A 21,153-nucleotide genomic window follows, 5' to 3' on the forward strand; every position below is an offset into this window, starting at 1 on the left:
AACTGTTGTTTTAGACCTCATAACGTTGCCAGGGTTGTTGAAAAACTTTGTCAGTGCGTGCAAAAACCGCGCTCTCGTTTTTGGACCCTCTAGAAGTGTCGAAAGCTAGGAAACATGTCATAGGTGATCAGTACTCATATTGTACAGAGTATTTCTTTTTGATCTTTTTTTAACGTCTGCAATAGCACAGCCCAGCCGAAAAAAACCAATGGCCGACCAATTGGTCCAATTTGCCACCCAATGGGTCCAAATGGAATCCCAATAGGTCCAAATGGAAACCCAATGGGTCCAATTGGACCTATTGGAGCGATCCGAATTGGGCCCATTGGCTCGATTAGGATGGCCAGTTGGCCCAATTGGACCCATTGGCTCCAACCATAAAGTTAATACTACTGACTGCTCCAACATGATGACCCAATCGGGGAGCCATTTTGGATAGTATTCAATTGCGACAACCATTTGCTGAAATTTAATTCTCTCTCTCACCCTTAATTTGAAACCTTCAAATGTTCAAAACTTCAACCTTTACAAATGTATATTTATGAGGCAATTAATTTTGATATTACAATCAGCAATTCAAGATAAAGTTCTAAAAAACAACAACAAGCAAACAATAAAGAAAACTTTCCGACACGAGTAGCAAAATTGTTTTGAAATAAAACCACGATCCAATCGAATCCAATCCATAGACGTCACAGTGGATAAGTGGTATTCAACGTGGTGCTGGCGGCGTAGGTAGTGTAGGCGTGTTGGTCGGTTGCACACGCAGTCTTCTCTGACTGTGCATTGCATTGTAAATGTAAAGTGGTCTGCAAGAGTGTGAGAAGTGGCGACGATGATGTCGCACACCCATAGCAGTGTGTTTCAAGATGCATCTTTACGCTGAACGCCGCTAAGCCTCGCACCGAAGGAAGAGTGCCTCTGTTTATGTGAGTAACATAGCTGGTTCAGTTTTCCTTGCCATTTTCACTCCTCATAGCGTGAGCGGTATTAGTAAGAATTAATTTGTCTGCCTAAATGTATTTCAGGGCTGTTCATGTTACGATTGACGGGTTCACGACGTCGCCACGCAACGGAGTTCGCCATGCATGGGACGTTGTTGAAGAGGTGAGCTCACGCCACTCAACATTTCAGTGCCTTGTTGTTTTAATGCGCGAAACTGCGGTTTATTATAAACTTAACCCATTGTTCGCTTTTGCCACTCACTTTGTGAAGGTCCAGCCAGCCTGCGGCGAGCGGAGCACGGCATGGACAATGGCCTGTGGAAAATTGCTTAAAGGACGAACTGTCTGCATGCTGTGTATACAAACAGAGCAATAAAGATATTCATCCATTCCAAGAGTTCTATTTGTGATACAGGTAACCAACGCACTGCAGCGGCAGCTCAGATGGAGTGGCTGCAGCAATGAGATAGAACAAACTAAAAGTGCAACAAGTTGGCGGCCAATGGGAAGACCTATTGGCGTTCCAATTGGTCGGCCAATTGGACGACCTATTGGCCGGCCAATGGGAACGCCAATGGGTGCCTAATACATCATTGGCCGACCATTTGGCTGACCAATTGGCCGACCCATTGGCATTCCAATTGGTCGGCCAATGGTTTTTTTCAGCTGGGAGTGCAATTACGTGAGGTATGAAAGCATGCTCGTTTTTCTTATTTTAATTCAAATCACGATAGTAATTTGTATATAAATGAAAATAAAGCACAAAACAAAATGGCCGCCTTGGCAAGATGTGTGTCCCCCCTTGTGATTTTTCTGGATTTAAGCCACTGTCCTTGGGACTTTCGCACCGGCATAGTCCTAAAAATGTCAGGTAACGGCTGTGATTGGGATGTGCTCGTGCGTGCGTTCATGTTATTTGCGGAAGCGTACGTGTGAATTCAGTCAGCCCAGTCTTTTATTATCGTGTATACAAGAGTCAAACACTTAAACGCATAGGCGCGCATGATGCGCCTGAAGAGGTATAGCTAATTTAATGCCTTGTGCATTTGTCCATGAAATGGCCCTGTCACCACCTATAATAAAGTACACCCGTAGGTAAATCACGGTATAGTTACGAGAAGTGCTTGAGGGAAAAATTTTAAAGGTTTAAACCCTATTAAACAAAAAACTGAGAGTAGCTACTCTCTGTTGTTTACAAACTGTTTACAGAAGTTAAAGTTAGCCCGAAGATTTCACTTCAAGCCCGAAGATTTCATTGAAGGTAAAAGGCGATGGCTGAAGAAGGCCACTGTACCCTCCATTTTTGAGGATTCCCCTCAGCATTTGCAGCCAGAGTCTGTACCTGACCGGAGATCCGCGATGAAGAACAGATATAGCTTGAACAAAAGAGCTCGTTTTAAGGACGCAGAGCCCACAGACGCTTCGTCAGCTATCACATCTTGCTCGATACTGCTTCTGTCTACTGCTGTAACTGAATCCCTGCCGGATGACAATATTCGGTACACCATGGTGCGGTGAACCCGGAAATCAATCATGATCGAGATGTTCAGGTTGACGGCAGATCGGCGTCAAGTTTGTTGACTTCAGAAATAGCAAAGTGAAAGAAGAAGGAAAGAGACCTCAGGAGTCAAATTCTGCGACTAAGCCTGACTGTTGACAGGTACAAGCAGAACTGAAACAGCTGAGGGGGATTCTTTCACCGCAGACCTGCTTCACATCCGGCAAAATGCCGCTGAAAACGAGCTTTTCGCGTTATTCTTGCTTGAACAAGTAAGGAATTTTAAGAAGGTAAGGCCGCATGTCCGAGGAAACAACCCGTAGCTGTGGCGTTCTCAGGAACCTATCTATTCAGGTGTATGATCATATACTGGGTGAAGCTCTTGTGAAGCTGCACTGTAGAAGGACTCTGCAGTGTCCGAGCATATCGCATCAAGAGTAAACTGGTTGAGGACCGCCTTAAGACTGAGGCAGAAAACATAAGCAAGTCACCGTCAAGGGTGTGCTCTTTCATTGTTGATGAGATGCGCGTTAAAAAGGCCAACTGCACTCAAAATTTTCTTTGCCCAGCTTTGATCCAAATAAGTAGTTTATGTTCTTGAAATCACCATGGCGAAATCCCAAGACTCGCAAGCACAGGGCACGCTAGGTTCAATGTAGCTCCTAGCAGACGACGTTTGCGCCTGGCGGAGATTCGCCGAAACATGTTCTGATCGGCTTGTGACGGCGAGAAGAGAACCTGCCCCGTCGAGCTCGCGCTTCTCCAGCGACTTGCATGGCGCCCTGGCGGGTGTACGCATGGAGGAAGAAAAAGGGTGTACGGGTGCGTTGGCCGGGAATTTTTTTTACAGATGTGCTGTTGTTGTTGGCCGTAATGTGTGCGGTGCCATCAAGAAACCACGTGTCACAGTTACTCCCGCCGTTTACCACAAACGTGAGCACACGCTTTACGAGGAGCTCCCAGCGTCGTCGAGGCTGCGAGCAGGCATGCGCCGGAGCTGCGCATGCGCAAGATGTTTCCGTAAAGGCGGCATCAGTGGGGGCTGCTGCTAAGCTGAAAGGACGTGAACAAAAATGACAACACAAGGCGACAGCGCAGCTAACAATTGATTTATTCAGAAAACACGTCACATTATGTGCATGAAAAAAAAAAAAAAAACTTAACGGTGATACATGTGCATGTTCTGACGCGCATGCGATTCGTAATGCAAACATGCGCATTTCAGGTCATGGCAAGAATTCCATACAGAAGGAACAATGACGTACACTTTCACATATACTGAAAGCCTCCCGCATCTGTATATGACACATCATTTGACTTCAAGGGTTTCTGCAACACTTTCGATAAAGAATCCCACTCTTGCTTTCGCGTCTGGAAGCATTCTCGACGCTACAGTTATCGCGAGCACAGAGCAGCGCAGCGTGGTTTGCTTGTCGCAACAGAAATATCCGCCTCCCGTTTCTGCTTTGCTTTGTGTCTTTTTTTCTGAAGTGGCTATCGAATACTTTTATTGCTGTGATAGAAAGGAAGCGGCCAATAGTCGATACATTGCTGCAATGACGTAATTCGAGCGCTAGAAGAATGGCAAGGCTCAGGAAAGATATAAGAAAAATTAGCAGTGGCTTAGCTCGGCTATGCCGGGATATACGTAGCGTGAGCTAAGGTTCAGCTGGTTATCCTTAGCCTTCCTGGTTGTCTAGGATTAGCTTGATTATCGCACACACGGAATACGCATTATGTGACACATGTATATCTATCAAGCGGCTCCGGCTCAGCGTCACCAATCGCCCCAGAGCTATATAAGCTGGTTCCACAGGCGCACGCCGGTGTTGCTGCAACGCATAAGCCATCGGTTGCACACCCGGCCACCCCTCGCATGATCATCAAGTGGACCGAGCTGTCACGTGCGGAACGGAGGTCGGCGAATTGACACGCTGGGTGCGTGGGGTGTGTGAGACACCGGGCAGCGAGCAACGTTCTGTGCGACGTGTGACGTCACTGCTCCTCGCGCATGCGCAGCATGGCTCTCCAGGAGCCACGCGAAACTGCTCAACCTCGGCCAGTGTAGCTCACGCTACAATTTTTTTTTTTGTTTTGAAGTTATCTGATGGGCATAAAACTGTTTTTCGGCTAAGGTGCTTTATGACCCTCTATTCTAGGCCCTGGATGTGCCTGTTGACGTTTAAGATTTAGAAAAAAAGTTGAAAAAGGCGTTGCAGGGTCCTTTTCAGTGAAAGTATATTTACGCCCGCACGTGCAGCCACATCTGGCGCTATCTGGAGGGAATTCCGCGAAATCTTGCGAAACAGAATCGCTGGTCCGCCCCAGATGTAGAAACTGTTTGCGCGCGGATGGAGCACAGCGGCACATAAACGAGTCACATATCACAGCTGATTCACATCACTCTAGCCACGCAGAGCTCGGCGCTTCGGGGGTTTGCGCTCGAGCGTATACGTATACACAAACTTTGTGCACGCGCTATAACGGTAATTGCAGCCATGGACAGGCCGGGCTTATCGGCAGCTGATCGGAAACGGTGGAAGAAGCAACTTCGATCTACCGATTCCGCCACCGTAGAAAAAAAAAAAAAAATCCCCCGCACCTCCCCGAAGGGAATCGTGCAGAAATGCGAATGCATTGGGTGCACCGATGAGTGTGTTGCGAGTAATGGCGTAATTAATGACGAGAGTGTGAACGTAATCATTTATTCATCAGCATCTGTCTGGGATATCGTTGTACCTGACGGCCACAATCACTGCCTTGTGATCGCTAAAGTGCACGGTCAAAGGGTCTTTGAGAAGCATACGCGCGTCACAGTTTCGCGTAAAGACCAGATCAATGCAACTCCCGTGAATGGTAGTGGGGCACGTGTCGAAGCCGGCAGAGAGACAATGCATAGAGTGCCTGGTCTGCATGTACTCGACCAGCCACTCGCCACTCTTCTTGCGCACGTCAACGTTGAAGTCGCCAACCAAGACTATGGGGTCAGAGGGTTTGGAGCGCACGCGCACACTTTCCATAGCCGCGTCCAGCTGCGCGGCGACGGCGTCTCGAGCGAGGTTGGGCGCGAGGTACACGGTCACCACAAAGACTCCGTCTCCGGTGTAGGCAAGGGTGTACAAGTCCTTGTACGAAGACGTGTCTCGAACGGGAGACGTGGCAACGGCGTGCGATATCAAGTTCCCATACACGTTAGACACGAGACTAACACCGTAGTACTCGCCGTCCTTGCCGCTTCGAGCAAACTAGTACAGCTCGCTTCAAGCGCATGCGTTCGGCATTGAGCGCGGAGAGATAACACCTGCGGGCGCACGCCGACGGAGCACGACAACCCCCGACTAAGAAATGCATTCGCATTTACGACGACGACGACGACGAAGGCAGAACTACGAGGCGCGCGCTCACGTGCGCTCGCGCTGGAGGAATGCAGGCGCACGCCGCTCGATGGACGCAAGACAACCCCCGACTAATAAATGCATTCGCATTTAAAAAGAACTGTAGTTGATTCCTCTGTCATAGCAATCGGTAAAACACGAAAGTGAAATGTGCAGCGAAATCTGCAGCGAAATGAGCGTGATTTGCGGGTCGACAGCTGTCTTGTGGGTGTGCTTGGCGAGCGACGTCCTGCTGGCGGGTCGCTTCAAAAAAGGTGTACTGGCGTCCTTTACATGTCCGGATATGACGTCACTGAAATCTTGGTGTATCCCGGCATAAAACACTTTCGTGTTAAAATATAAAACCCGAAAACGAACAACCCTAAGTATACTAAAGGTTGCTTCACCACAAGAGGACCCTGTGTGCAGGAATTCACTCTTTACAGGCCGCATGCTTTGTTGCACTGGTGTCCCTTCCGTGATGGATATGACGTCATCGATATCTTTGTGTATCCCGGAATAAAACACCTTCGTGTTAAAACGGGAAGCGGATGAGCGCCCACGCCTTTCCCAAACCGAAATACCCTTTTACGACTGCGCTGTTCATGCCTCGGAGCGTCGGCAACGTCGATGGGCTCTGCGGGTAGTGGTATTTGCTGCACATAACGAAATCCACTAATTATGTGACGCTGTGTTCTTTTAGGAAACCAGCCCAGGCTTTATCTCCCCGCCGGATCTGTGGTCGTTGTTGTCGAAAAACTTTCATTTGAGCCTGGTGACGTGGAAGTGGCACCTCCTTCCAGGGAACAATGTGTCGACCGCGCTGTCTCTGGCTTGGAGGCCGGGCGTTGCTGGGAATTTACGTTGGCGCTGGTCACCAGGTTCGCCCACAGCTCGCGGAGGGGAAGGTGGGGGATAATGGTGGCCGGGCTGGGTTGCGCCCCAAGATCATAGATTAAGTTGCATGTGGTAGGGCGGAAGGGTAACCCTCCGCGGTGGCTCAGAGTGGCTATGGTGTTGTGCTGCTGATCCTCCATGGCTGAGGTGGCTGCTTTTATGACGGAGGCGAAAAGCGAAAACGCCCGTGTGTCGAAATATCGGCGCAAGTTAAAGATCATCAGGTGGTCAAATATAGTCCGGAGCCCTCCACTACGGCGTGCCTCATAGCCGGGATGTAGGTCCGGCGCGTTAAACGCCACCAGTGGGTCGGAACAAAATGTTTTTCGTTCCGGTTTCTGTTTCGTTTCACAAATGCTCCGTTTCAGCACCGGAACGAAAAAAATAATGGTTCGTAACGGTTCATAACGGTTCGTGCTTGCGCGAAAAAAATTGAGATTTATCAAATTGTTAAAGAAGATTGAGAATTATAAAATTACGGTAAAAAGATGGAGTGATGCTTAACAATTTAAAAAATATATAATTTCTGAAAAACTCGTATAGTTGTGATGTTATTGTGAAAAGTTTAAAACGTTCTGTATCATATAACACTGTAAAACTCCTGTTTTTAATCTTAAAAGAGATTCTATGAGAGTAGGTAGCAATTGGTTACCACACGTACCTTCGGCAACCCCCCCCCCTTCCCCCCCCCCCCTTCCCCTGGATATATCCATACGAAGGGATATCAGCACGAAAATCCGCAAAGGAAAGTTTGACATCCACTTCAATGCAGCCGTATTGGTATACAAAGGAAAGCTATACAGCTTTTTTTTTTCTTCAACTGTGAAGTTTCTGAGTAAGCTATTTAGCTTTCCTTTGTAGCCGTACGACTGCATTGAGGTGGATGTCAAACTTTCCTTCGCATAATCTTACTCCACCTTGGGGATTTCCCCTAAATCTCGTCGATTAGCACGAAAATCAGTGAATATTTATGACGCACATCGGCATTGCATGGTAATGCAGCTGTGGCGTAGAGGTATAGCATCCACCTCGCCTGCGGAAGGACTGTGGTTCGAATCCCGGTGCCGCACAATTCCCACCCGACAAAAAAAAAAAAATCAGCGTGCTGATGTAATTGGAACTTGGGTGCGGCCTGATCTCGGCTACCATTGCCCGCAACGCACTCCCTCACCAGAGCAGGATTGGCCACCATGGTGTAGCAATGGCCACAACTTGCCATGAATACTGCGAAGCAACTGACCAGGCGGCGGCCAGACCTGTGACGCATCAGAGGATGCTAAAAAATCCCCGGATCCACACAGGCCGCCATTGGAATTTAAACCTGGCAACGTTTAACACGAGAACCTTATCTAGCGAGGCGAGTCTGAAGGTGATGTTCGAGGAATCAGAGGACAATAAATGGGATGTAATAGGGCTAGCCAGGCCAGGAGGACAGGAGAAGCCCTTACAGTGCTGAAAAACCATACAGTGCTATAGTCGAATACTATAGCATTAACGAAAGGGTTACCGGCCTTGTAATGTAATTAGGCCCAATAAGAGGTACAAACTCAAGTTCGTGCAGGGCTACGCGCCCACATCCAGCCACGACGACCATCTAACCGAACGCTTCTATGAAGATGGGGAATCGGAACTGGCTAAAGTAAAAACGCAGTATACCGTAGTTATGGGAAACCACAATGCTAAAGCAGGCAAGAAGCAGGCTGGAGACAAGGCAGTTGGCAACTATGGTCTGGGTTAGAAATAACAGAGAAGACTTACTATATTCGAGTTCGCCGAACGGAATAATATACGCATCACGAATACCTTCCTCTGCAAACGGGAGAGCCGGAGGTGGACGTGGAGGAACCCGAATGGGGAGCATAAAAATGAAATTGACCTCATACTGTGCGATAACCCTGGCGTCGTGCAGGATGTGGAAGTGCTTGGAAAAGTGTCCTCGAATTAGGCTAGATTTGAGGAGGGACCGCAACAAGCTAGTACGAAAGAAGCCCATCAATGAGCTAACAGGAGAATTCAGGATCGCGCTGCAGAACCGATATTCAGCTCTAACAGAGGAAGCAGAGTTTACGACACAGGAAGCCAGCGACAATGTTACACGCATTATCACGGAGTGTGCAGTAGAATTCAGAGGTACGATCGCTAGACAGGATACTGGCAAACTTTCCCAGGAGACGAAAGATCTAATTAGGAAACGGCAAAGCATGACAATCTCCACCCCAGCTGACAGAATCAAACTATCGGAGCTTTCGAAGTTAATCAATAAGCGCAAGACAGCTGACATACGGAAGTATATAATATGGAGAGGATCGAATATGCTGTAAAGAACGGAGGCAGCCTGAAAGCAGTGAAGAGGCGTCTTGGCGCGGGGAAAAATCAGATGTATGCACCTAAAGACAAGTAGGACAACGTCATCACAAATAGGGACAAAATAGTTAAAGTAGCCGAGGAGTTCTATAGAGATCTGCACAGTAGCCGCGACATCCAGGATAATACCGAACGAGAAAGTAGTTCAAAGGAGATAGACATTCCACCAGTAACGACAGAAGAAGTAAAGGCGGCTTTGAAAGAAATGCAAGGGGGCAACACACCTGGTGAGGATCAGATAACAGCAGACCTCTTGAAGCATGGCGGGCAAATTGTACTAGAAAAGCTGACAAACCCGTGTACCCAGTGCCTAATGACCACGAGTGTACCGGAATCTTGGAAGAACGCGAACATCATCCTAATCCATAAGAATTGGGACATGAAGGACTTGAAAAATCACAGGCCGATCAGTTTACTGTCAGTCGTCTACAAAGTACTTACCAAGGTAATCGCGAACAGAATTTCTGTCATCTTATATTTCAGTCAACCTAATGAACAAGCAGGGTTTCGTAAAAGCTATTCTACAATAGACCATATTCACACGATCAATCAGGTGATAGACAAAAGCACAGAGTATACGCAACCCCTATATATATGGCCTTCACTGATTATGAGAAAGCATTTGACTCGGTCGAAACGTCAGCAGTCATTCAGGCATTGCGGAGTCAGGGGGTAGACGAGCATTACGTGAGAAAACTAGAGGATATCTACAATGGGTCCACAGCATCGTCTTCTATAAAGACAGCAGTAAAATACCGATAAGGAAGGGCGTCAGACAAGGAGACACAATCTCTCCAATGTTATGCACAGCATGTTTACAAGAAGTATTCAGAACATTGGATTGGCAACAGGTGGGTGTAAGGGTTAATGGAGAATACCTCAGTAATTTCAAATTTGCTGATGACGTTGTCTTGCTAAGTAACTCGGGGGACGAATTGCAAAGCATGATTACCGCACTGGACAAGTAGAGTAGAATCGTGGGCCTGAAAATTAATATGCAGAAAACTAAAGTAATGCTCACTAGCCTCGGGGGAGCACAGCGGTTTGAGATAGATGGCGAGGCAGTGGAAGTGGTAAGCGAATATATCTACTTAGGCCAAGTTGAGACCCCGAATCCCAACCACGAGGCAGAGATAGTTAGAAGGATAAGAATGGGGTGGAGTACATATGGAAGACATTCTCAGATAATGAATGGCAGCGTACCATTGTCCCTGAAGAAGAAAGTGTATGACAGCTGCATATTACCGGTACTCACCTACGGGCAGAAACTTGGGGGCTCACTAAGAGGGTTCAACTTAAATTGAGAACGAATCAGCGGGGAATGGAGCGGAAAATGATAGGTGTAACATTAAGGGACAAGAAGAGAGCGGAGTGGTTCAGGGAACAAACGCGTGCTAAGGACATATTAGTAGAAATTAAGAAGAAGAAATGGATGTGAGCAGGGCATGTAATGCGAAGGCAAGATAACCGCTGGTCATTCAGGGTAACAGAGTGGATCCCTAGAGAAGGCAAGCGTTGCAGGGGCGGCAGAAAGTTAGATGGGCAGATGAGATCAAGAAGTTTGCAGGGATAAATTGGTCGCAGTTAGCACAGGACCGGGATAATTGGAGATCCATGGGAGAGGCATTTGACCTGAGGTGGGCGTAGACAGGCTGATGATGATGATGATGCCGACGACGACATTTGCATTGGAAGCGTATTTTTCTAAAAACCATTATAGATAAGAATGCCCTACCCGACACTGTTGCTTCCGCTCCTTATAAAATGTTTTCCGCTGCGCTCTGGCAGCACTAGCGTACAAGTGCAACATGACTTGTAAGTTGTAGCTTTGAGTGTGCGGCTGTAATCGGCTGTTTGCGCTGCTAGTGGTGTATGCTGGTGCTCACACCAAAGATTGTATTTTTTCCTCCTTGTTTTTATGTCGTGTTTTAGAATATTCGTGTTTGTTTATGTATGAAGCAGTACCCCTAAACAATGCCGCAGGGGTAACGTGGTTATTTTATTAATCTAACCAAATAAATAAATAAGGCCGTTACGTCTCCATCGCCGCCAGATGCCCGCGGCTATCACGCGTGGAGCTCAGCACTGCGCCTATATCGAAACAAACGGAGAGAGTATGGAAGCAGGAAGCAAGCCTTCCGAAGGAGAGTGGGCGCCAGAGAGACGAAAGACGATCTTATGCCAGAGAATCGACGGCAATTTCCCATCTAGCCGAATGGAAATTTAAATGGATCCTGAAATACCTGAAATTTCCACTCAAACCGAAAACCGAAACTAAAATTTTTTGGTTTCACTCCTGAGCGAAATATTAAATATCGTTACGTTTTCGCTTTCATTCCGGTCAAAAATACCGTTTTTTTTTTTCGTTTTTCGTTTTCGGTTTTCGTTTCGTTCCGTCACCCACAATCAATCAGCAAAGGTGCGCGGGGAAGTCTCCAAGGTATGACCTCCCTTCTGGTAAATTACGAGTGAGGAGGTTGGAAATGTTGTCTGGAGGAGAGGTAATGCTGGGTGATATCTTGCGGGGAAACGGCACTCTACGCGTCCTCTGCGTGAAACGTGCTCCTTTAGCACGAAAGTGTTTTATTCTCGGAAACACGACGATTTCGCTGACGTCATATCCATCACGGAAGTGACGCCTGTACAACGAAGCAAGCGGCCTGTAAAGCGTGAACCCGGCGGGGTTCGGCGGGGAGATAAAGCCTGGGCTGGTTTCCCAAAAGAACACAGCGTCACATAATTAGTGTGTTTCATTATAGACAGCAATAACCATTACCCGCACAGCCCATCGACGTTACCGATGCGCGAGGCATGAACAGCGGAGTCGTAAAAGGGTATTTCGGTTTGGTAAAGGCATGGACGCGCTCGTCCGCTTCCCGTTTTAAAACGAAGGTGTTTTATTCCGGGATACACGAAGATTTCCATGACGTCATACCCGTCGAGGAAGGGACACCAGTGCAACAGAGCATGCGGCCTGTATAGGGTGCATTCCTGCACGCAGTGTCTTCTTGTGGGGAAGCAACCCTTAGTAGTCAAGAGTACGTTATACTTAGGTTTGTTCGTTTTCGGGTTTTATATTTTAACATGAAAGTGTTTTATGCTGTGATACCCCATGATTTCACTGACGTCATATTCGTCACGCAAATGACGCCAGTGCACCTTTTCCGAAGCTACCCTCCAGCAGGACGTCGATCGCCAAGCACACCCACAAAACAGCCGCCCACCCGCAAATCATGCGCAGCTGCAGATTTCGCTGCAAAGTTCACTTTCGTGTTTTACTGATGCCTATGACAGAGGAATCAACCACAGTTTTTTCGTTCAACGGGATGCACGCAGTAGTGCAGGTACACAATCATGTCGACGGCATTACGATTTCGTTAAATTCATTACGGCCTCTGTGAAGCTGAAACAGCCTATCGGCGTTGTACCACCGCGATATGTAGGAGTCGCTCGAACCGGTGCCCCTTTACGGTGTTGTAGCAGCACCGCCACAGTTTCGGCGACGCAAGTTCTGCAGCCATGTAAAGAGGTGGAGTGCCATGTTGCATACGCATTCGCCAACTTTTTATCAATGGGTTTTTTGTGTGATGATTTAGCCTTCACAGAAATTGTGCCAAAGGCTTTCGTTGCAGCCTCGACTTGCCAGTTCGCCCGCGTACTTGGGCGGGCCTTCGCGCAATGCTTCACCGCAATAGAACCCTTTATGTGGGGGTGCAGCCTTTACAAAGATGCGAACACTCCAACCGCAGCTCTAACGACGCATGCGCTGCAGCTTCGCCATTGGAAATGCGGGAAACACCATGGTAGTATTCCGTGGTTTCGGTACAAGCAGATAAAAGAAAGAAACGAAACCCTAGAGAGAGTTTTGTAGGGGCCAGCGAATACCAAAAATTCAGATTTCAAGGTGTTCTTGAGTACGGAGAAACCGAGCTTTGCGGTAAGCGAGCGCCTCTTCACTGCAGGTTTTTTTGGCCGCGTACGAGCATGTCCTTTTGAAATATTCGCTGTGCAACATTCCGACTGCCGACTGCTGTTTCTGGAGTTGGGTAGAACGGCCAAGCTTGTAAATATTTTCTATTTCCCTGCAATCCTCGTCTCAAGCACGCGAGTATGAAGCGCGCATTTCCCCATGTGCGTCATCTGCGCCGTGAGGAGCACAAACCTACAATTTCTTTACTTGGAGTATTTTTTGCACGCGACTCGTGACTCGCGACGGGCGTTCCTTGTTTTGAGCCTTCTGCTTTTGCCATGGGAGCAAGAAAGTTTCGCGATGTGAGTTACGGAATGGGTTCTGCAATAATTTTGGTTTATGACATTATAGGTATGCAGACACAGAATTCATACGCAGTTCATATACGGCGATTTCTAAGGCGGTAAAATTACGTGTCAAGGAGCACCGACTAGGAAACCACTACGGGTAAGAAATCTAACGACACATGCAGTTGCAACGTAGAACCAGGCGATAAATAACGTTTACAGCAGCGAACATAATGTTTGTTTTGAACTATTTAATCGTATGAGATCTTTGCTAGAAGAATGCCATGACCGGTAAAGCACCCGGATGAAGTGGTAACTCGTGCCTCGCACGTTGCGCACAAACATCGAATTGATGCGTCTGGTACGGTGGCGAATCGTTGGGGGTCGAGCAATGTCGCACAATGCAGAGTGCACCCGAGCTCTTGCATCAGGTTCAGGAACCGCGAGTTGCGCTTCTCGAGCCGTCGACAGTAGAATCGCGAGACGCAGCGAGACATTTCAAGGTGTTTCTTGGCGTTTATTGATTCGAAAGGGAAGGATGCACTGCGGATATAACTGCACCCAGTCGCGAGGTACAGCTGTATACAGCACAGTGCGGAGGAGGGGAACATAGGTGGGAGAGAATAGGATAGCGTTTCAAGGTTGCGTGTGTCTCCGGCGCAAGGTGCAAGGGGATGCAGGCGCAGCGAAGAAGCACGTGGCTGCAGCTTTCCTCCTCTCCCACTCAGCCGTGCCCACCTCCTGCAAAGCGACAAAGGCAAAAACGTCGAAATTTACGGCTGAGTTACGACTATGACAGTGGTTTTCGCCGTAAAGATAAGGTTATCAAAATGTTAAGCTTATCAAAATAAACTTGCTGCTCATGGGACGCCTGCTCTGCACGACGTAGGTGCGATACGAGAAAACATCGGGGCCGCATTTTCGGGGCCGCATTTTCGGGCATGATAAGAAGTTTCATAACGGTTCCTTTACAGTATCCGAAAGCGGCCGTCGAACTGCGGAAGTTCTTGCGCGTACGGCACGGTTCAGATTGTTGATTGATTGATCTTAGGGTTTAACTAGCCGACGCAACGCAGGTGACGAGGCGCGCCATGGTAGATGACTCCGGATTAATTTTTGCCACCTGGGGATTTTTAACGTGCACCGAAATCTGGCACACATGGGCGTTTTTTGCTTTTCGCCTCCATCAGGAAAGCGGGGTTCAGACTGTTGTCGCAAGTGTAGTAACATTTCTAAGCCATGACGCCATCCCACGTGAACGCCAACCAAGTTGCGGGAAATGACGTTTCTTGCGTTCATAGCTTACAATGCGCCTGTTGCGTCGGTAGTCTGACGATAGCATAACACTAACACTGTCCTGCAGCAATGCCAACAAGCGGGTAGTGAGTTGCCTGGGCGCGTGGTTCCGGTGAAATACCTGGACAAAAAATGCTGCAAAGATGAAGGGCATGCGGCAAACTTCGCTGCAGCAAATGTCGCATCCTGACGAACATTCCTGGACGACGGGTGCGGCTACTCAATTATATCTGCGATCCCAAAGCAACCATTGCCACTCGCACTCAGGTTTCGTCATCATCATCTTAATAATTTATTGGCCGTTATCCCCCTTGCGGGGTGTTACGCAGTTTTGGGGGATACAAAATTCAACAGTTGACTGGGGTGTTTTATAGTACAAATGCTAGCACGTTGCAGGGGTGTGGACAAGGGTAAAAAAAAAACACAGAATACATCAAAGGTAACTGGAATTATAAAGAAAATATATTAACAATTGAGATGATCCGTTAGTTACAGTGTTGGATAGCAGTGAGCAAGAAAGCGTTCGTCGAGCCGTATAAGCGTTGAATACTAGGGAGTTAAAGAGGCGACGAAATATTCTGGCAGGGGCGAAAAGGACGGTACTGCGTAAATTAGGAAAATTTTAAAGTAATTTGTGTAGAAGGTCAAAGTCGATAAAAGTTTGGCGCAGTGGCGGGTTTGGCAGGTTAATAGATGATTTAATTGTGCTAACACTTAAATTGATTTCGCAATTATGAACGAAATAAACATAAAGGGTGTGATTTTGGATTGCTTCTAAGTACACAATTGAGGACTTTAAATTATTTATGCATATTCAATTTTAGTACGAGTAGATGCTTTGTGGGGTAGTTTTTAGTTATTGCACGTACATACAAAGGGCAGCGATTCCTCGAGAAGAACAAGCAATTTAGCCGAGGCGGCGTTTATCCGTAAAAGGGGATCGCACCGAGTCAGCTTGCTCGATACGATGACGCCAAGAAAACGATATGACTCGACCTGAGTTAGAAAATTTTGCATTCGCAGAGTACGGGAAATTGATGTTAGTTCGCTTGCGCGACACTTGCACGAACCCACATATAGTTATGTAAAGATTTATGTTATGTCATCGTCATTCGATAGCCATCGTCATTCGGTAGCCAAAAGTTAATGGTAGCCACGGTACACAAAATACACTGTGGTATTTCGTAATGTAAATGTTGCGAACCGGTCGCGGAATAAATGGTCCCGGAACAAATTGTCCCGGAACAAATGGCCCCGGAACTTATGGTCCCGGAACTAATGGTCCCGGAACAAATGGTCCCAACTTCAAAGTAGGAAGAAATGGTCCCACCGCTACTACGCCTTAGCGCCTGCATGAGAGAAGGAGGGGGGTCACTGTATTTATATTTATGCTTGTATCTGTGCACACTGTATTTTGCGTCTGTTCGTACACAGTATATTTGCTAATGCTGAATTTGCTTGAGCTCAATGATGTACACAAACTTTTTTTGTCGCACGTGTACGATCTCCCGTGCTTGCTTTGTTCGTACTTTTTTGTTATTCCGAGTGCCAGGCAAACCAGAGGTGAACTTTTCAATAAAAAATCTGCGTGTACTGGGCCGCCCTCGGCCGGTGTTTAAAGGGAATAAAATAACGGGCTACCGTAATTTTCTTCGTGAATGCAGTTTTCTTATGAAGTGGAGCAACACAACTGTTTAAATTAACATGGCTGACGTGCAATATTCGCAAGAATACAAAATTTTGTTAATGCTTGAGAAGTGAGTCTGACTTCATCTAGTGCGTTGAGCCTATTTACAGTGACGGTATTATTTAGGTTATGTAAAGTATCAAAAATGTGAGTGGGACGGTACTCTTGACCGCCAGTCAACACAGAGCTGTACTGGTGCATTGCGCTCGCCGTTTTGTCGCTATTTCAAAAGGGAACTTTACTCGATTAGGGTACAGTGGCCACTGTAATTAGGGTTTATTGGGTTGGCTAAGCTGAGTTACTGTGCTCACCACCTGAAATGCTTCGATATCTGCAGTTCGAATCAAGCGAAGCAACACTAATAAAGATTTGCACCTCGATAATTTTACAGCTTGCAGTTTAGAAACTGGTTTTCTCCGAAAATAGGCAATACTTTGCTGGCGGGCGGCATCTCCTCAAAAGCCAAAGCCGAACGTTTAGAGCGGTCTTCGCGCGGCTAACACCTTACGGTGTCGTCGCCTTCCCGCCCTGCCTTTGTCGCCGCGCGCGCGGCCGCAGTGAGGGAGTCGTGGCTAATCCCTTGGGACGCCGCCGCTCGTCGGACTACCGAGAAGAGCTCCTTCAACCCGAGGCGAATTCCTAAGGCGAATGACCGACAACGAACAGCGCCGACGCCGGCTTCGCAAATCGTCAAAAACTAAAGACGGCACCCTTTCGCTTCCCGTCAGCTCGTCACCGAATGACCGCATACCAACAGAGGAACTAGGGCTCAGCACCCCAGTCTTTTGGCCACACAAAAGAAAGAGGAAGGAGCACAAAGCCTGCACTCCGCGACCCCCAACTTCGCGTCTTTGCGGCTGCATGAAAGGAACTGAGCGTACAGCTAGAAGCGGAGGCGACGCCAATACATGAGCCACCGGCGGCTTTCATTAATTAAATAAGAAGCACGAACTTAACAGTGCTGACCGTCGCGACAGCCTGGCTTGACCAGCGCCTCAGCTGATGTTTGCTATCAGACCAGACGTCCGCATGTCTCGACACTGTGCCTGTCACCCCCGTCGCTTACTAGCGGCGTCTCGCGACACGTGCGGCTTCCTGGAACACGGCCGGACTCACAAACAATCAAAACGTGGAAAACCGAAAAAAGGAAAATATTACAAAAATCAAATACCGAAAGAGAGAGGGAAGTAATAAATAAGAATGTTCGTCTTGAATGTATAAAAAATGCGACGACTAAAATAAAAAGGCCGGATAAAATACGCATAAAAAAAATCCGAAAACGGGCCAATCGTGTAATGAATGCCCTGCACTTTCACAATAATGCGTGGTTGGCAGAAATACCGCGTTTAATCGTTGTAATCGCCCAAATTAAGCTAACCAGTTTAACGAAATCTGAAAAAAAGAAAACAAAAATAAAGAAACCTAAGAAATTAGAAACTGCGCTCCACCAAAGCAAAACAAATTTAAACGGAACCCACGTGGAGTTTTATAGAATCATTTTGCCTGAACAGGTGCCTCGGACCATTTGTTCCGGGGCCATAAGTTCCGGGACCATTTGTTCCTACTTTCGAGTTTGGGACCATTTGTTCCGGGACCATAAGTTCCGGGACCATAAGTTCCGGGACCATAAGTTCCGGGGCTATTTGTTCCGGGACCATTTGTTCCTACACCCGTTGCGAACCACTATCAGGATCTCCTCTGCTTGAAATTTCATCAAATGTTTATAGGATGACACAGAGCACACTGCTAACATTTGGCGTCTGCACATTAGTCTCGTACTCGCCTGTTTCCCCCCCCCCCCCCTTTTTTTTTTCCACTAGTACAATACAATCTTACCGCTTCTTTTTCGGCAAAAAAAATTATTTCAGAATCGATCCCTCTTTCCAGTGAACCTAACAACTCCCACACAAAATCCTCGTTACATTTCCACCACTGCTCCAGATTGAAAAACTCAGACTGGTGATCCCTCTCACTCGGCTATTTTCTTCGAGTCAGCCTACAAATTCTCACCTTTTTCTCACCTTTTTTTTTCACCTTTTTCTCCTCTTTAAAAATTAATGCCGTCACTGCGCAACCGCGAGTGTAAAGTGGTGGCCATTGCCGAATAGAGCCTCAATTGGGCTCAGCATGATGCATATGGCGCGCTCCTATCCCGTCTCGCTTGTTCTCGGCTGCAAACGAGATTATTGCGTCCGCGCATGCCTCTCAACGGATGTTCGTGGGCCGCGTTACACTGATCTAACGGATGTGGTTGGCTTCTGTACGGGCGCGTGCCGGATGCGAACGAGGAAGGGAATGGGTGCACTTCCTCCGGGACAGCCGCCGAGACGTTGCAGCCGTCGGCGCCGTCAACTGAAACACTTCGCGGACGTAAGCGACGTGCAGGTCTTGGGCGAGGTCCAACCACTCAGCTCATCGGGACACAAGGACGACGACCCGAGCGCGCGCGCCCGTGGCTGCAATACGTCCACGACGGGAGCATCTTGGACCAAGTCGGTGAGTCTACAACACGCACACTGCGCATCTTAACAGCGGAGCTGTTTGGGCCAAGCCTTTTCCGGCCGTCGGACCGAAAAACTTCGAGGCCTCAACGGGAGGTTCCGCGAATCGAACCCGGGACCTTTACGCCGTGATGCCGGCAACCTGACCACTGGGCCACCCCAAATGCTCGAGGGGTAGGGACTTAGCAGCGGCGGGGGAAAATAACATGCGCAACCAATTGCAAAGAGAAAAAAAAAAAAAAAAACGCGTCCCGGGGTCAAAACCGAACCTGGGTTTCTCGTGTTGTGAAACCGGTGTCTTTCCGATTGAACTATCATCGCATTCCGGGCGCACAGCATTTCTTTTGGGTTCGTAGCGCGGCCGTTGGCTTTGGACTTGGACACGGGTTCTAGGCGCGTCCGCTTTGTGAGAGATGTGGAAGCCTGCAGACGAAACGATCCGGGCCTGCAAGTCATGGAGAACTTTCAGCTGCAAGTTCGGAAATAAATGCGAGGTGCAACAGCCAGGTCCCCGACGAAGGGAGAGGGGCCACCACCAATGCTGTTTTTCTGTCCTTGCAGCACTAGTGAAAGCTGCGCCATTTTTTTTCTGACGATCTTGAAAAATTGTTGAGTACTGCTCAGCACTTCTTATGGGTTCTCCGTGCGAAAGCACGAATGATGTCTGGTTGATCTCCTGAGACAGCGTGCTTCCGCCCCGCGTTGTTCACGCGTTTTGTAATCTATGGCTTTGCGGTCCACCTGAACGCTTTCGAGTGGCTTCGATCTGTCTTCGGCTGCGCGTTACGTCGCTGCTCGTTCCTGTCGCCTTGTAATGGGAGAGTCGGCGACATTGCCAATTTCGCTGCTTGCCTGTTCGTTCAGCCGCGCTCTTCAGCTCCGTTAGTTCATTTGTGGTGTCACTGGCGCGGACGGCCACCCACCGCTGCTGCCGAGTTTAAGCTCTCGCGACGGAACGAACACCTCGTGCTATAGGACGCTTCCCAAAAAGCCGTTTCGCTGGTACAGACGAGAGAGAGAATGCCAAAGTGGGCATTCTCGCTCCACGGGCCATTTGAATCCCTAAAATAGATGAAAACACTAGTTGGACGGTGACGGCTAACGTTTCGAGGCTGTCATGTCATAGAGAAGCAGTTGCATGGATATTGGCAATGTATTTGTGCGTGCGTGTGTGTGCGCGCGCCTGCTTGCGTGAGTTGATGTCCACGTTATTTGTTTCTTCTCGCAGCAACCATGGGCAGCGAGTACGTGCCCAGCGCCTGGTACTCGGCGCTGCGCGACAAGCCCTTCCCGACGCTGTACGGCGAGAACAGGACCCCGGTGACGGCCGACGTGCTCGAAGCCGGCCTCATCCTCGCCTTCTGCATCATCATCTTCGCCTTCCTTCTACTAATCCCGGGCGTCCGAGGAGGAAAGGTGAGACGTCTCCTTGTCCGTGATCCGGACAGTTGCATTTACGACAAGTCTGCTGCGCGGTGCGGTTCAAACCTGGTCAACATGGCCGAGCTCGCGGAAGCCGAAATGACGTCCTTTGGTAAGCTGTTGAATCTAGAATTGCGTCTCGAACGTTGTTATGTCTCTAAAGGTTAAAACCTATTTGTTACGTTAAAGATTCGCAAATTAAAAGATTGCGACCATTCGACTTCCAACAGAAGCGAGCTGCCGTTAGTCTAAGGCCAAGCGCGAGCTTCCTCCACTTCCGCTTCTTTGTTAAGTGCACTGAGGGTGCATCCAGTGCTAGCTTGCATTGGAAGTGCCGTATATGTAGCTTTAAATGGGGTGTGCAGTGTGCGAGCCGGAAACGGTGGTGTTCTTCGGAAGCTTGTCCTCCTCTGTGCTGACGGTTTCCGGCCGCGCTTTGCGGTGGCGATTGGCTAGCGCAAGGAGACCGCAACCGAAAACTTCCCCGTGACAGACGGACGCTTGATATCGCGTTCAGGACTCCACTCTAATAAACAAAAGCTGGACGCGCTGCCCCTGCGCCAGTGTGTCTAAATAATTCACGTTGAAATTAATTGAAATGAATTGGACCCTGAACAAATTAGGTTGATTTAAATTGAAATCGCTGAGACGATTTATTATTTTTATTTCTTTATCCCAGGCTGATTCCCTTTACAGACTCGGTGTTCTTAGCTATAAGAAGCCTGCCCGGTATTCGAAAACAAATCATCAGCAGCAGCAGCCTACCCAGGTCCACTGCACGACGAAGGCCCCTCCCATCGACCTCCAACCCCTCCTGTCCTGCGCTGCTCGAGTCCACTCTTTGGTCCCGAATTTTCTCATCTCATCCCTCCATCATGTCACTGGTTTTTCCCTTCTTCTCGACCCGTCTCTT

At 48.2% G+C, this 21,153-nt stretch overlaps 1 protein-coding gene and 1 long non-coding RNA gene across 2 annotated transcripts in view; both read left to right on the forward strand.

Annotated features, from left to right (window-relative positions):
* Nucleotides 1-705: 705 nt before the first annotated feature.
* On the forward strand, nucleotides 706-1,387 carry LOC144167729 (uncharacterized). Its single transcript, XR_013322103.1, has 3 exons — nucleotides 706-929; nucleotides 1,029-1,107; nucleotides 1,216-1,387. It is a non-coding gene; the product is annotated as an uncharacterized LOC144167729 (long non-coding RNA).
* A 17,168-nt stretch (nucleotides 1,388-18,555) lies between these two features.
* LOC144170324 (dual oxidase maturation factor 1-like) overlaps nucleotides 18,556-21,153 on the forward strand; it is a 33,379-nt gene continuing 30,781 nt past the window's right edge. The window contains exons 1-2 of the mRNA XM_077700052.1: nucleotides 18,556-18,813; nucleotides 20,047-20,234. Coding sequence (XP_077556178.1) covers nucleotides 20,052-20,234 — 183 coding nt within the window. The 5' untranslated portion in view covers nucleotides 18,556-18,813; nucleotides 20,047-20,051. The remainder of the gene's footprint in view (nucleotides 18,814-20,046; nucleotides 20,235-21,153) is intronic.

This window comes from Haemaphysalis longicornis, unplaced genomic scaffold, assembly GCF_048455015.1.
Source record: "Haemaphysalis longicornis isolate Haplotype H1 unplaced genomic scaffold, Haemaphysalis longicornis Haplotype H1 scaffold_2, whole genome shotgun sequence".
Taxonomy (NCBI): domain Eukaryota; kingdom Metazoa; phylum Arthropoda; class Arachnida; order Ixodida; family Ixodidae; genus Haemaphysalis; species Haemaphysalis longicornis.